The sequence below is a fragment of the Vollenhovia emeryi genome, unplaced genomic scaffold (assembly GCF_000949405.1).
Source record: "Vollenhovia emeryi isolate VEMERY1.0 unplaced genomic scaffold, V.emery_V1.0 DF939126.1, whole genome shotgun sequence".
Taxonomy (NCBI): domain Eukaryota; kingdom Metazoa; phylum Arthropoda; class Insecta; order Hymenoptera; family Formicidae; genus Vollenhovia; species Vollenhovia emeryi.
The window spans coordinates 4,163,269-4,178,689 of NW_011967240.1; the positions used below are offsets into that span (position 1 = coordinate 4,163,269).

A 15,421-nucleotide genomic window follows, 5' to 3' on the forward strand; every position below is an offset into this window, starting at 1 on the left:
TACTATTATACTATTAATTTATACTATTATCAGGATAGGGCTGGTTGAGTATTTGTAAATAATTCTCTAACTTAACTTTACGAGTTTCAATTTTCTGAAGCTGCCGGTTAAGCTTACGTTTCAACACTTTCTTATCGATCTAAAAAAAGTAACAGTCCATATTATATAATATAAAAAGTAATGAAGTAAAAAATCATAGTTTTGTTTTTCAGTCATAGTCCAAATGGGAAGAAGTGTCACGATAATAAAATCAAACGTTAAAAATATTACAACATGTTTTCCAAAGGGTTTCACATTCATTAAAATAAAAAAAGGATTTTTATAAAATTATGCTTGTTAACAATACGCTCAACTAATTTCTATTAATTAAAAATAAACTATTATTTTCTAAACTATGAGAATATGTTTCTGCCCAAACGATTGCAATAGTAAAAAATACAAAATGTTATCTGCTAAGTTTACGTATGCTTTCCATTTACAGAAAACTGTGTTACACAATACTGCCTGATAATTGGTTCTTGCTGTCATAGTTCAGATATGTTTTACTGTGTCGACTTGTGTCGTAATTGGAAAGCAATGATTAGTTCACCCTTATGAAAAAATACACTCAATCATACGTTGACGGTCCGAAATAACCATCAAATTGAGTGTAAACCTTCATAATCGAGTGTTTCATGAAGGTTTACACTCAATTTGATGGTTATTTCGGACCGTCAACGTTCATAAGGGCATACACTTGGATTCGGCGGGAAATTAACAGCAAGAACCAACCATCAGGCAATTCATCCGTGACGTAGTGTCACCTAAAAGGAAAATTAATTATACCAGCAGTACTAGGTTGATGGCAGAGAACAATCCGTAAACGCTTAAGACTGTCTCAGTCGTAGACGTAGGGCAAGGCAGAGAGAAATGCAAGTCGTGAAAGGCTATTGTATACGACTTACGTTTCTCTCTGCCTTGCCCTACATCTACGACTGAGACGGTCTTAAGCGTTTACAGATTGTTCTCTGCCATCAGCCTTACGATGTTACTTCTTCTAGGTTAAGTTAAGTTAGGTTAGATTAGGTTACGCTTAAGTTAACTGGAAAAGGCAACATTTTTCTCAAGTATGAATAATACTTACCGGGCGTTCCGTAGACATGGTCAACGATAATACAGAAATTATGTCCAAGTGTCGAGCACAAAACACGAATATTATAGTCAACAGTGATCCTGTGCGATCCTGTACTGATCACGGCCGTTTTGTCTTTTGTCCGTTAAAGCAGCGCGCACGCAGAGCAGAGATGCAAACTTTGGGCCCGAGCACCATCAAAGTGTTACACTCGGTGCTCACGCATACAAGCGCAACCATATCCGGGTGCTGCGCAGAGTGCTCTGCAGCGCAGCACCCGGACATGGTTGCGCTTGTATGCGTGAGCACCGAGTGTAAAGGCCCGTCTACATAGGACGCAATACGCAAAACGCGGACGCAGACGCGCATGCAGGATGACGTTTCACGCAACGTACACGCATTCGCAAATCAGTCATACGCGACTAGTTGAACCAACTTTATCTTTTGGTTCAACTAGTCGTGTATGACTGATTTGCGAATGCGTGTACGTTGCGTGAAACGTCATCCTGCATGCGCGTCTGCGTCCGCGTTTTGCGTATTGCGTCCTATGTAGACGGGCCTTTATAGTATCTCGCGCGTCGTTCCACCTCCCGCTCGTCGATCGATTTTCTTAAATGCCTTCCGAGTCCGGCCTACTGTATTCTGCATCCTCATTCGCTCAGACGTGTAAATTAATTACTCGATAACTATTGTTACTTTTGTACCGCGGCACATGATATTTCTCCTTAGTTTAACCCAATCTACCACTATTTTCAAGTTGGCTACTTTTGCATCAAACACCCTGTATATGTATGTTCAACCAATCTGTAATAAACCGGCAAGAACGTTACACGTGCTCGAGTCTTATCCTTCTCCCCGGCATTACAACCACCGTCTGACAACAGGAACGGTAAAACCAAGTATATTAATTAATTGAACTATTGACATTAATGATACAAATATCATAACTAATGAAATTTTGTTTAAGTCGAAATAAATCGTTCGATCGTTCCAGTGTCAACAAACCCAGAGTTTCCAAGATCATTAAATAACAATTGTTCATAAATCTGTAATTACGTAATTGTTAAACGTTTGAAAAAAAATCGTAGCATTCGATCGTTCCAGTGTCAACAAACCCAGAGTTTCCAAGATCATTAAATAACAATTGTTCATAAATCTGTAATTACGTAATTGTTAAACGTTTGAGAAAAAATCGTAGCACCGATGACTAATACGAAGTACTTATGCATCATCTCCGCTTCAACTTTTTGTAAACAGCTTTGCCGAAGTCGGGGAAGTACAGAAAGAAGATAATATAAGAATATCGTAGGAAGTGAACAAAAATCACATTTACGTTTCGCTTCTCAGTCAGTCTGTATACGTCAGAGCACATGTTAGAATTTACGTACTTTACGGAAAGCGCCTGTTATAAACGGTGCTTTGGGAGAGAATCTTTTATCCGAGGAAATTCCCGGATTAACCATACCTCAGAAACTGTACGGGATTTTACAGTTCCTTCGTAATAAACGTGTTGAGATGAGGTAATAAAAAGTTTGGGATACGAAGATAACCGGGTTTGCAAACGATTACCCTAAAATTCTTGCGGTATAGTCGCAACTGTCTTACTCTTTCTGGAAATTTTAAGAAATTTAATTATATGTATGTAAGAATTATAAGTTATTTGTGGATTTCCTTCTTGTTATAAAAAGACGTTTTGACGATTTCAAAATATTTAACTGTCGGACAATATAACAAAACTAATTAGAACAAATTGAAGATGCCTATTACTTTTGATATGTGACATTCTGTTAATTTGAAATTTATTAACGCAACGTCACGAAATTATTTTGCCAATTACATTTAAAAATCGAGGACATCAATTTTATTGATTTATTTATGAAGAACAAACAGCAGTAAAATGTGTAAATAAATCACGGACGAAGCGACGTACCGATTAATTTATATTGCGCTGGTAATAAGCTTTGTCGAAAAGCTTTAATCATTTATATAAAAACTTATCGCGTACACCTAAAGCCAGTCCGAAATATTATCTATATAGATATAATAGAATTATTGTCCATATTCATAGATGAAAACATGCTTATTAAAACGTTTTTAACCAGCTAAGTTGAGAACAATGTTATAATATGTTGCAACAGCGTGTTTGCAAAACTACAAGCGCAAATGTGTATCTTTCTTCCTTCAGGGATGAATACTTCTGTGCATAAATGTTGCGAGAATTGACGTAAGCACCGGCACTATTAAAATTCGTAAGCATCCTTACAGCCTGTTGCACCAATTTATTCAACAATAGATCATTTATAAACAATTCCGCTCTCCAAAAGATCAGGTGCCTTCTTTCGCTGGATATAAATTCAATGAAAAGAACTTATAAGACAGTAGCGTCGGCACGACGCCATAAACAATAGCGGTACAAGATAAGAAGAAGTTACTAGTGTTCTTCCGGGCTCCCTCCTATCGTCAACATTATCCCCACTATCTCTTTTCTACTAGAACTACGTCCTCTATCTCTCTCTCTTTCTCTCTCTTCCTCGAGGTTGTTAGCATAATAACGTCAAGTGCTCAACCACGTTGGTAGTCAATACGCGCTGTCGTTCCGATCGTACCACATTGATCGTATTGAGTCATATTCGTGTCTCTCGTGAAATTGCATAACGAGACCCACGCGCGCATACGCATACACGCGACCGCGATATAAGCGTATGTTATCGGCAAGTTTCCGTTATTACCCTTGTCGGAACTTATCACGCTTATCATCTTCGTGAATACGAATCTCTTCGCGACATTCCAACGGGCAGCGATCAGACGAGGATCAGGCAAGAATCGCGTTAGAGGTAGCATCCAAGCATAGCCGACACTTCCGATAGAAACAATCGTCGCGACGCTCGATAACTCGAGCGTCTCTCAAAAGCTACTCTCTCACCCCGTAATCGAGAGCCTCGCGAGTATCCAGTGACATACTTCTAACACGAATCATTGTTGAACTTGGCATTCTCAATACGCAGACGAACCTCGATCACGGAAGGGAATTCGAAGAAACCGTGGATTCGAGATGACGACCAATATCACATCTATGGTGCTGGACTATCTGGTGTTTATCGGGTTTATCGTGGTTTCGTTCGTGATACCGCTATGGGGGAACTTCAAAACGAAAAAAAAGGAGACGAAGGCGAATTATGTGTTTGCCACCGGCAGCGTGTCGATGGGTGCGATGATGCTATCAATCGCACGTGGAACTCTCGGCGTCAGGTCCTTCCTGGGCTACCCTTCGGAGCTGTATTATCGAGGTAGCGCTATGTGGGAGACTCTGTATGGAATGCTGCTAGCATATCCCATCGTCTGTTTCATCTTCGTACCCGTTTACTACAACCTCGGTATCACGTCGGTCTACCAATATTTGGACCTGAGGTAATTTTATAATTCTTCTACCTTTCACCGCAAAATGATTGGCATGCGATATTATTCTTTCAACTTCATATAAGAATATATCTATCGATGTTTAGGCGTAAATTGTATTAACGATATAGTATTAGTAATAAATGAAACAAAGTTAAATTAATATGCACCGAATACGTGAAACTATCAAATTTGAATATAATATTGATATCCTATTGATAACAAAATAATACTGAGCTCAATCTGGAAACGGGAATTTTCTATTGACACGTGCTTATACAAGAATTTAATCGAACAATATCGATTGTATCATAAAAATGTATCGTTTTGCGTTTATCTGATACATGCAATGCACTAGATAAAATAAACACAAGACACAGTAAATTTAACCTTCTGTTAATGCAAAATTTGTCATTTTTCCTCCAATATGCAGGGTACCCATTGTTCATTTCCGTGCACGGCACTGTAAAAACGGAGGGGGAAACCGCTGAGGGCATTGTGGTGTACAGATTTGCGGCATTACTGGGCATTACTAGGCATTTTTTGACATTAGTTTGGGCATTAGGCCTTGCTGGGGCACTATAAAGATAAAGTACGATAAAATAAGATAAAATATATAATAAGATAAAGTTAGGCCCACTGGGTATTAATGAGCACTGGTGTACAAGATTTTGGTCGGCGGTTTCCCCCTCGGTAAAGCCTAACAGCAATGTTATAACACTAAACTTTGAATTTTTTAAAATTGTATTTTGAATCTCTAAATCTCCGATGACAAAAATCTTGATTTGTTCCGAACCGAAAAAATTTGTTGTGTTTAACATTGCACGGGCATCCCATTTTATGAGTAGCGGTAACAGGCATATGTACGCTACTGGTTTTTGTAAATAGAGTATTCTTTTGTGTTGTATTTTATTAGTTCATGATATTTGCAAAAAGTATTATTATCAACACAGAAAAGTTATCGCGGGTACAATTTTCAATAAAAAAACCATGTTTGCATACGTTAGTCATAAAAAATAATTTTTTTAAATATCGATAGAAAAAAATTTGTATATTATTTACCGCCAGAATTATCTTTTAGATATTTTAAATTGCATCGCAAAAGAAAAAGGGAAATATTAAAAATTGTTATTACAACATCAATTCTTCACAGATAATAAATATTCAAATATAAAAAATTGTTCTTGATATTTGCGAGTATATTATGTTTTCGCAATAAAAAGCTGTAACACTAAATAAGGCACTTTAGTGAAGTGGCTTTTATTTATTTAAACTGTAAAATTTTCAAACACACGCACACGCATTGTTTCAACGTGTTTTGAATATTTTGCAAGAAATCAATAGTGAATATCTGGATACCCGATACATAGCGCAACATTCAACTTTATAAGGATCCCGTTAAAAATGAAAAGAGATCACGCCTCTGTTAATCGTTGTTGCTCGAAAGGGATCTGAGGTGCCGTAATAAAATTTGCACAAGGACACAAAACTTTGTAACATTTAATTCGACATGAGAGAACACCTGGGTGCCCGTGCATTGAGAGGAGATTATTTCTAGAAGAAGTAATTGTCTCTGCATGTCATATTGTTAATATTTAATAAAGGACTTTGAACCTAAATAATTTATATTTCGACGCGAAGAATGTTGTACACATATAACGATCATGTATTATTTAATTAATAGTAGATAATAGAAGATAATTCACCACGTCGGACCTTTCAACTCTCTTAATTATGTAAATTCCCCAGATTCAAGTCAAAACTAGTCAGATGTCTGGCGAGTTTCTCTTACGTCGTGCGGAGTCTCCTGAACTTGGCGGTCACGGTATTCACCCCTTGCGTCGCGCTGAAAGCGGTAATAGGGCTTCCGTACTGGGCTAGTATCGTGGGAATAACGACTATTTCCGTGGCTTTCACGATCATAGTAAGAACATATATATTATACCATATACTTGTGTGTTTCACAAATATCTATGCTTACTCATCGAACAAAATGTCTAAATACATATTTTCTCTCTCAGTGTCCTTGCTCGATATTTCGTTTAAAAATTAAAATTGAATAATCGCAGCATTGAGATTTCATGCAAAGAGCGTAGATTGAAATCATAACATATGCAAAATACAACGCAATGCAATCACATATTTATACAAAAGTATCTTTTATATTTATTCATAAAAAGATAATAGCAAACATAAACTATATCTTCTGTAACAGCATACTAAATGGTATATTAGCAAATGCCACTGCATTCTGTAATCAGTACCCATTTATTTAAAATTGAAATTATATCAATTTCAGTCTCTGCGAAAAAGTAAATTATTTGTGACGGTTCTCGTGGAAGCAATATTTTCGAAAAGTTCAATATTTCGGATTTAAATGAATAGTAAAATTACGACATAATTTCGATAAACGTGAGCTTTTCGCGCAAATTACATTCCAGCGGCAAATTACTTATATTCGTCCCGTAGGAAATTGGAGCAATCAAGCACGCATATAAATAGGGCGCATTGAAGGGCGAATAATGACAGCAAGCAGCGTTATTATGAAAAATAATGAAAACCGTACAACTTTTAATATTAAGCTTGGAAATAATGGGATATCAATGTGACGCGGTATATTATATTTGTTACGTACATTTTTTATAAAAATAAACTTTTCCATGTAAAGATCATTTATCAATCTTTAAAATTTCTAAAAACTGAACATTAATTTGATCAACGTGATTATAATTTAATAACTCATTTCTAGTCACTTGTCTAATAATAACAATAAAATGTTGTGTTACTTCACGAATATTTAATATTTATGAATGTTCGCTTTTTAAAGGGAGGTTTAAAAGCTGCTATTCTGTCGGATGTTATACAAGGCCTGGCGATGATTGGTGTATCTATGGTTATCATCATCCAGGGAACTATCAATGTTGGCGGCCCGGCTAACGTCTTCAACGTAACTCACGAGCGTGGACGACTGGATTTTTTCAAGTATGTCACACGCACACTAATAATTCACCAACCCTAAATGCACATAATTTTGAATTCGATAAAAATTTACGCTTGAAATAAATCATGTACGGAATTCCTATTGCGTAATTTTCCATTTCGTTTCTGAACTTTAGAATTAATCCCGGCAAAAATATACAATTCCAACTAACTGTCAGTAAATTGAATAATGTTAAAATGCGATTTTATATTAAAATTCTTCGCTACACATTTCATAATTTAAAATTATTAAATTCCACAGCGGCGCAAAATTATTTCACGGGCTGTGCATTTTCTGCATCTTTGAAATTTTGGGAAGACAATAAAACATTCGTTCTTTTTTCAAATCGTGAAAGAATTTAAATAATTAAGTACTTTTCTTTAAAAGACGTTTTACAATATTATTATTTAATATTCTGGAACTGTACAAGCGTATTTTACGATAAAATCGCGGTACTCATCCAGTAACGTTTCTTTCAGCTTTGATATGGATCCGACTCTTCGAGTAACAACAACGTCGGCGACACTAGGTCAGCTCTTCATGAGTTTATCCATTTTCGGATGTCAGCAGAATTTTGTTCAGAGATATTGCAGTATGTCCAGCCAAAGAAAGGTTGTCAAGTAAGTGAACTTTTTATCTCGACGAAACTTTGAACAAATTCCCTATCCGTGCTTTTAGCGTACAACGGTAAACGACACATTTGTATGACACATGATGCTATATAACTCGTCGAATGATCCAAAGGATAATGTGATTTATGCAAAGTGCTCCACGAATTATTACTTTAAACATTCAAGGCATAAATGAAAATTGAGTATAAACGTGTATATGTAATGTATGAAGCTTTGATCAAACGGAAAGAAAGATTCAATGGGAAACCTTTAATTTTCACAATTTTAAATATGAAGTGATAAAATTTTAATATTTAACTAATAATTAGATAGGCAGATCGTATAGAAACTATAATATAAAATTCTATTAACAAACGAGCGAGATTTCTTAAGATGCTAAACTCAATGTTTCGTTTCAACATTCGTAATTTGCTTATTTATTGTCATATAAAACATTGTTATTAATAATAATTTATGCATTGGCAATCATACGTAAACTTTTATGTACATGACATAATAAAAGTTCAATTTCATTAAAATTTTATTAAAATTAATTTAAAAGTAAGAAAAATATCATACGTTACTATATTAGATTGAAATTTAATATTTGAACCTTTACTAACATAATAAATATGCATTTTTTATTTCTAACGAAAAACCTAAATATATCGATAAAATTACATAATATTCTAGAAAGTGTCTTTCTTTGTAACAATGATATGTTATTTAACGTATCTAGTATGTTATTACTTAATAATTTTTTTACTTTGAAATAATATATAGATTTTAAATATTTGTTTACAATACTTAGATATATTAATATTAAATACTAATGCAACTTTTGTCCTTTTAGTAAACGAAATTTTCTTTTGCGTGTCGGCATGCATTTCAGTCACATCTGTTATTGTATACGCACTCACTCGTGACTTGAGTTTGTCCGATGATTCATTATTACGCGCAAATTAAATTATGATTCACGTTAAGTCATGTAAATAACTTTTATCTGTAAATAGTTTCGATTTGCAAATTAAAATAATGCGAGAAGAAAAGAGGAATAAACTATATAAAAAAATATTACAATTACAACAAATATAAATTGTAAATATAAATATATATATAACATTATAAATGATTATGGATTCATATCTTACGATTAAGGAATAAATCCAAAAAATATTGTAGTAGGATAATAGCTGTGCCACATTTGTTCCCATATCAAGTTTATAAAACTTAATCGATAAGTGAACTTAATCAATGTAATTTATCACACATAGGTACTTTAATCAATTTTTTAATTACAACTAAAATCTAATAAAAATAAAATACTGCTTTAATATCAGTCGGATATTTCATGACATTTGTTCCAAGTCTCAATGTAATTTCGTGACTTCCATTAAAGTGCTCGCTTGGTCAGAAATAAAATAATTTCAAATAAACTTTGATGAAAGTATTAACTAATGTGATTCGCAAGTTTTAATTTAATAAAACTTGAAATTTTCAAAAAAGAAACCATATCGAAAATTAAAAAAATTTTTGTTTAATTTTGAAACATGTCTTTTTTCGCAAAATGTCACATCACTGTCACGATATACGAGCACATTCCCCATCATAAAGTTAAATTCAGAAATTTCCGTTCACGGAAATTGTGTTACATTTAGAAAAACATTTCTTTTTGCCGAATTTTATTTCTAATGTTTTATTATTCGAGACTTATTTCGCTTGTAGCATACAAATGCAGCTGTTTGCACAATTGTAGCAGCTCGCACGCTCGCACAATTGTGCCACTAACCGTGGCGAAACATTGAGGTGCATATACGGTAGTCAACGTAAAACCGTACATTTTTCTAGTCCGATGTCTGATGGCAATTGAAAGCGTATAAAAGCCTATGGCCACAAATTTGCTGCGGTGTCACTGCACTCAAATTGAAACATCACGTGGAATATAAACGCATTACGTTGGTCCATAAAATTTTATTACTCGCAAATAGAGAAATCTAAGCGGATATTTCTGTGATAAAAATAAAATTTTATATTTAATTCAATGACGGGCTTGTGAAGTTCTCGACATCTCAATAAAAATTTATCTTTAAAGATTCTACAAAATTTTACCGCTATTCAAAGTGTCCTCTTATTCTTTCCGAAATATGGCATATAAAACTTTATTTGAAATCAGTTTGGAATAATGCACTTACCTATTTCTATTCTCTTGACAAGACTTTGTTATAAAAACGCCTGTTTTTAAATAACCACCTATAAGTGACAATAGTCATTATATAATATGTTATACATATCTAAGAATATTGAAAATATAAAAAGATACTTTTCATATAATCGTCGTGCATGAATATGGATTATTTATATTTCCTAGCGTTACTGTTCTTGCATTAATTTAAGTTAGTATGTAGGAAGCTATAATATGAATTTCTCAACGTGTGACGACAAGTTAATAGATTTTACATCGATAATTTCCCGTGCCGTCGTATCGGCGGCAGAAAGTTTTTGGGAAGTGGCGCGATTGGACCGATTTAGGAAATTGTGCCCACAGAGTTACTATTACCACATAATCAATGAGAGCCCCGTAGGGAGCCGAATGGCGCCGCGCCAAACTTTCAGTAGAGAGATTCTCGCTATTCAATAAGAGTCTATAATGTCGGTGCGACAGACGTCGACGTACATTAGAATAAAGTCCCCTCTGTATATAGGTTTATTAAAATAATTGGGTAAATATCTCGCCGAGCATGAGAAAGCAAAACTATTCAGAATGATGAAGAATTAAAACCGCTTAAAAACCGTCTACATCGTTTGTTATTGTAGACTACTACAAGATAGCCAGCGACATTATAAAATTATAATGAATGACTACGTCGTCAGTGTCGGCTGGCTAAAAATTTATGTTGTTAAGGGATTTACCCGTGCTAATGTATATTAATGTTACGCATTATGCAACGTAAGCGGTTATACTCGATATTCTTTCAGACTTCCTTGACGGGTATTTTAATTAACGTCAAGATATATACATTGATTTAATTGCCATGGCTGTACATTAATGCAAATTACAAATAGCTGCTATACATCTATCTGAATCGTTCTCGGTTTTATAATTGACAATTCAATCACTTTTGTTATTTCATTTTGCTTGTGTTCTTTTTTATCGTATTTTTTTTATCTTTTTCTTGTTTAAAATTACAATGTCATTTAAATGGGCTCTATTTTCCCCCATTATCTCGAAAAATCCAAAGAGCGATTATAAGAACGTTATATAATTATCATCTGCACTCGCGCCCGTTTGCTTCGCTGTCCTTTCATCAATTGTTCATTACTTTCCGCTTTCATTCTTGCTTACGTAACAAGTACTTCCAATGTGGGTGACACTGTCGTGCGCTATTCCAGATAAGTTTTATAGAATAATATGAATATTATCTGCATATAAATGCATACATTATCCTTATATGTTTGCGTTAAAACCGTTTTAAGCAATGCATTTTGACGCGTGTCTAAAATGTGTATATAAAACTTATTGCAAAGCTGCATATTTTGTAGGAATGCGATAATTAACGACTGGAAAAAAATAGTTCTTTGGATAAAATCCAATCTCGTGCCAAGTTGAAATTATGTGAAACAATTTAAAACGTTTACAATAAGTAATTATATAATAAAACAATAAGCGTTAAATAGCAATACGCAAATGCAAATATACATTAACTATTTTATAATATTCTACAGCCGATGAATACAATACGTACATTATATTCAAACAAAATCCATTGGATTTCTGTCGAACATTTAGTTTACCGAATTATCGTAACAGAACATCACTCGGCTAATATTTTATTGTCATAAGTCGTTGTTAAATTGTCGGTCAATTACATCAAGTATTATTGTGGTTAAACCAACACGAAATTCATCACATTATTGTAACGAGATTACAACGCGAGCACAAAAATCTGTCGGGCATACGCTAAAAGGAAGAAAAAGACTTTGTTAAACAGCTTGCAAAGCAAGTATGAACGCGAATAACAATTAAATATAATGATATTAATTTTTTCAAGAATTATGCGTTTATACAATAACACAAGTGACCCTCGTACTTTTTGTCATTGTCGTGTCAATCTTTTTGGCATTGTCGTGTCTATCTTTCGTAAATAAGAATGAATTTCTTATATAAGATAGTTAAATATTTCGGCATCGAATTTTTGTAACCAAAGATTTGTTTGTTTTCAGGACGATGATGGCCAACATGCCTATAATTATTATCTTGTTCTCACTGTCTTGGATCGTTGGAATGGTGATTTTTGCCAATTACGCCGACTGCGATCCACTCAATATGGGATACATTTCGAAAATCGACGAGATTGTGCCGTTCTACGTTGAAGACAAATTCTCCAGTGTGCCCGGAATGTTAGGTCTGGTCATGGCAACTCTCTTCAACAGCGCCTTGACTTTGGCGGTGTCGAATCTCAATTCTCTCGCAACGGTGACTTTCGAAGATTTCTTTAGTCACATACCTGCGTTGAGTGATCTGAAAGACACGCAGCAGCTCCACGCGATTAAAATAATCGGCGTTATCTACGGTTTAATGATAATCGGCATTAGCTTCTTGGTAGCAATGTTATCTGGCGTAATAGAATCTTCTATGCTGATGACATCGGCGACGTCTGGACCTCTCCTCGGTGTATTCCTCCTCGCTATGTTGATACCTTGTGCCAATTGGAAAGGTGCCGCCGCTGGTATGATTTTCAGCCACGCAACAACGATATGGATCACCTTCGGTCATCTCAGTCTGGGAAACGTGAAAGAGATGTTACCTCTGTCGACGGAAAGTTGCCACAACGAGACGTTTTCCTCGTGGGTTACCAAACCGATTAGCCTAGAGTCCTACTCTTCACCGAACGTCTCCAGCTGGACGACAATGCAGAAAAACCTCACGCTATCGTCCGTCGACGAGAGCAATAAATCATCTAATCCTATAAACGTTCTTTATGGAATAACCTACATGTATTACGCACTTATTGGAAGCATAACGACGGTCGGCGTTGGCATCATCGTGAGTTTAATTACGGCCGATGCCGAGGCCGACAAGTACGAAGAGCACTTGCTGCATCCTTTAGCGCGAAAGATAGCGGGATTCTTTCCCGGGAAGCGGAGGCTCTACGCTAGCAACGCTCGCCTTGGGGATAAAAATGACACGGACATCACGAGTGCCACCGTTTCCTCGGTGATATCTATTCCCGACAGTCTCGAGAAGGAAACTTCTCCTCAAAGATGTGTCGATGATAGGGGAAAGCAACAGCTAAGTGATGGCTACGTGGAGAAGCTCAACGCGCTAAAGAACGCGTCCCTCGATGTAACCAATGAGATCAGCAAGCACACTAGATTATAGTATTATGATACAAGGTCGCAAATGTTCTTCGTGCGTTATTCGCCGTATCACCGTTAGATCGAAACTCGACACTTGTGAGAACAGGGACATACTGTGATGTACGCGACATGCGAACGTTTATGTATATGTTAGTGCCAAATTTTATTACCCGAACATGGAACGCGGGTTTGTGACCTGTGCGCGTGAAACGTAATTACGCGTGAGCAAAGTTTCTCTCGATTACAGTACTCGAGCTACACTCACATTTAGCTCAAAATATCACTCAAATGAAGGCAATTCAGGGATGCAATTCGCGAAAACTTCTAACTTGCGTGTGCCAATTAGAGTTAACTACGAGACATGCGTGACGTTATAAACTGTATTTAGACACGAACACGATTTACTGGAGACGATTGTCAAGTACACACGTGTTTGCTGAATGGAATTCACGTCACCGCTCGCAATGAATGATTTCTGTATCTAAGCGAAGAGAACAGAAATAGAATTCAGTACAATTACTAATAGCAACTGGTGAAAAAGAGTCACGTTTACAATAATCGAAAACGCGGATACAGTTCTGTAAAATTTTATTACAGATCACGAAAACTTAATTATCAAGCCACTAGTTGATAAAGTAATTTTCTCGTTTTTGTTGCTGCACGATGTTTCGATTTTATAGTCGGAATATTCAAGTGTATTCTTGCTACGCTTCTTCTCCAATTATTTAATATATTCGATAGAATTCTCCTTCTTTCCTCAAGAAGGATTAATTTATTGAATCTTATTTACCCATTTTAAATGTATGTTTTAACAAATATATGTTTTAAAAGTATTTCCATAAAGAAAAGTGAAATTGATATAAATAAAACAAAAATAAGATAGCCAATACGAGTAAGATATAGGTAGCTCGTATTCTTTTAAGTTGTGTTACTTTTATTTTGTGACTATATTAAGAATCATTTTCTCTTGCATTAAAATAACAAAAATAAATTTTCATCGATTCTCTAAGAAAGTTACATACAGAAGCAGTGTAGTTTGATTACAAACAGAAATATAGCAGCATCTTATAACTATGAAATAAAACGTATGAGATTCAATGATTGTAATCGATTCTCTATAGTAATATTACATGCTCATATTATAAAGATATTTGATTGCGAAATAGCAGTCGTAAGCGAGGGTTCCTCTAATAACAATATTTAGATCTTAAAAGGGTTTCGAACTTTCCATAGCAATAAGTAATATTATTTTCTTGCAGAGAGTTGAACGTATCTGATGTGTGTATGTACGTAATTTGCGTGTATATTATTTTTAAATATATCTAACACCAAACTTTGATATTAAAATCTATTTTTGTACTTCAGAAAACGTGAATTATTTATATATACATATATATATATATATATATATATATAAGTACAAAATCTTGTGCTCTTCGAATATAACAATGAAAATGATGCCAAACCAGCGAATATAATCGCTGATTTTATTTGTACCATTCTACCTATGTATTTATTATCTCAATAATATAACTCATTCATTTTTATTCGTTTTACAGTTGTTTGCAATCCTCAAAGTAACCTCTTTTTCGTACAAACACTAATTTTAAACGATATATTTTCGACACAGTATATATAGTAAGAACTAGTTTAATTTTGTTTAACCAGCGTATTCGAGTTAATACCTAATCAGTAAAGCCATTGCATATCTGCGCGACGGTAATTCGACAACTGTTCGATAACTACCGATATAATTAAATATTTTGCGTATAAATGTTATTTTTAGTTATCCATTCGCGTGAAATAGATATAATTTTCTCCACGAATCGTCCGTCTTACTTTCTTTTAAACAATTTAATTTAAATAAACGCGATAGGCATAAATCAATGAAATAAAGAAAATTACGGAGAAGAGTGAGACAAGCATAGTTGACAGTGCACAGGTATACCGTCGGTCATCCTACCA

The 15,421-nt window shown here is 34.9% G+C and overlaps 1 protein-coding gene across 3 annotated transcripts in view; it reads left to right on the plus strand.

Moving 5' to 3' along the window:
* Positions 1-14,443, plus strand: part of LOC105569102 (sodium-coupled monocarboxylate transporter 2) — a 212,058-nt gene extending 197,615 nt beyond the window's left edge. For all 3 annotated transcript variants that reach the window (XM_012025289.1, XM_012025288.1, XM_012025290.1), the window contains exons 2-6: positions 4,117-4,519; positions 6,257-6,431; positions 7,335-7,489; positions 7,967-8,107; positions 12,320-14,443. In XM_012025289.1, coding sequence (XP_011880679.1) covers positions 4,117-4,519; positions 6,257-6,431; positions 7,335-7,489; positions 7,967-8,107; positions 12,320-13,478 — 2,033 coding nt within the window. In that variant the 3' untranslated portion in view covers positions 13,479-14,443. The remainder of the gene's footprint in view (positions 1-4,116; positions 4,520-6,256; positions 6,432-7,334; positions 7,490-7,966; positions 8,108-12,319) is intronic.
* The last annotated feature ends 978 nt before the right edge of the window (positions 14,444-15,421 follow it).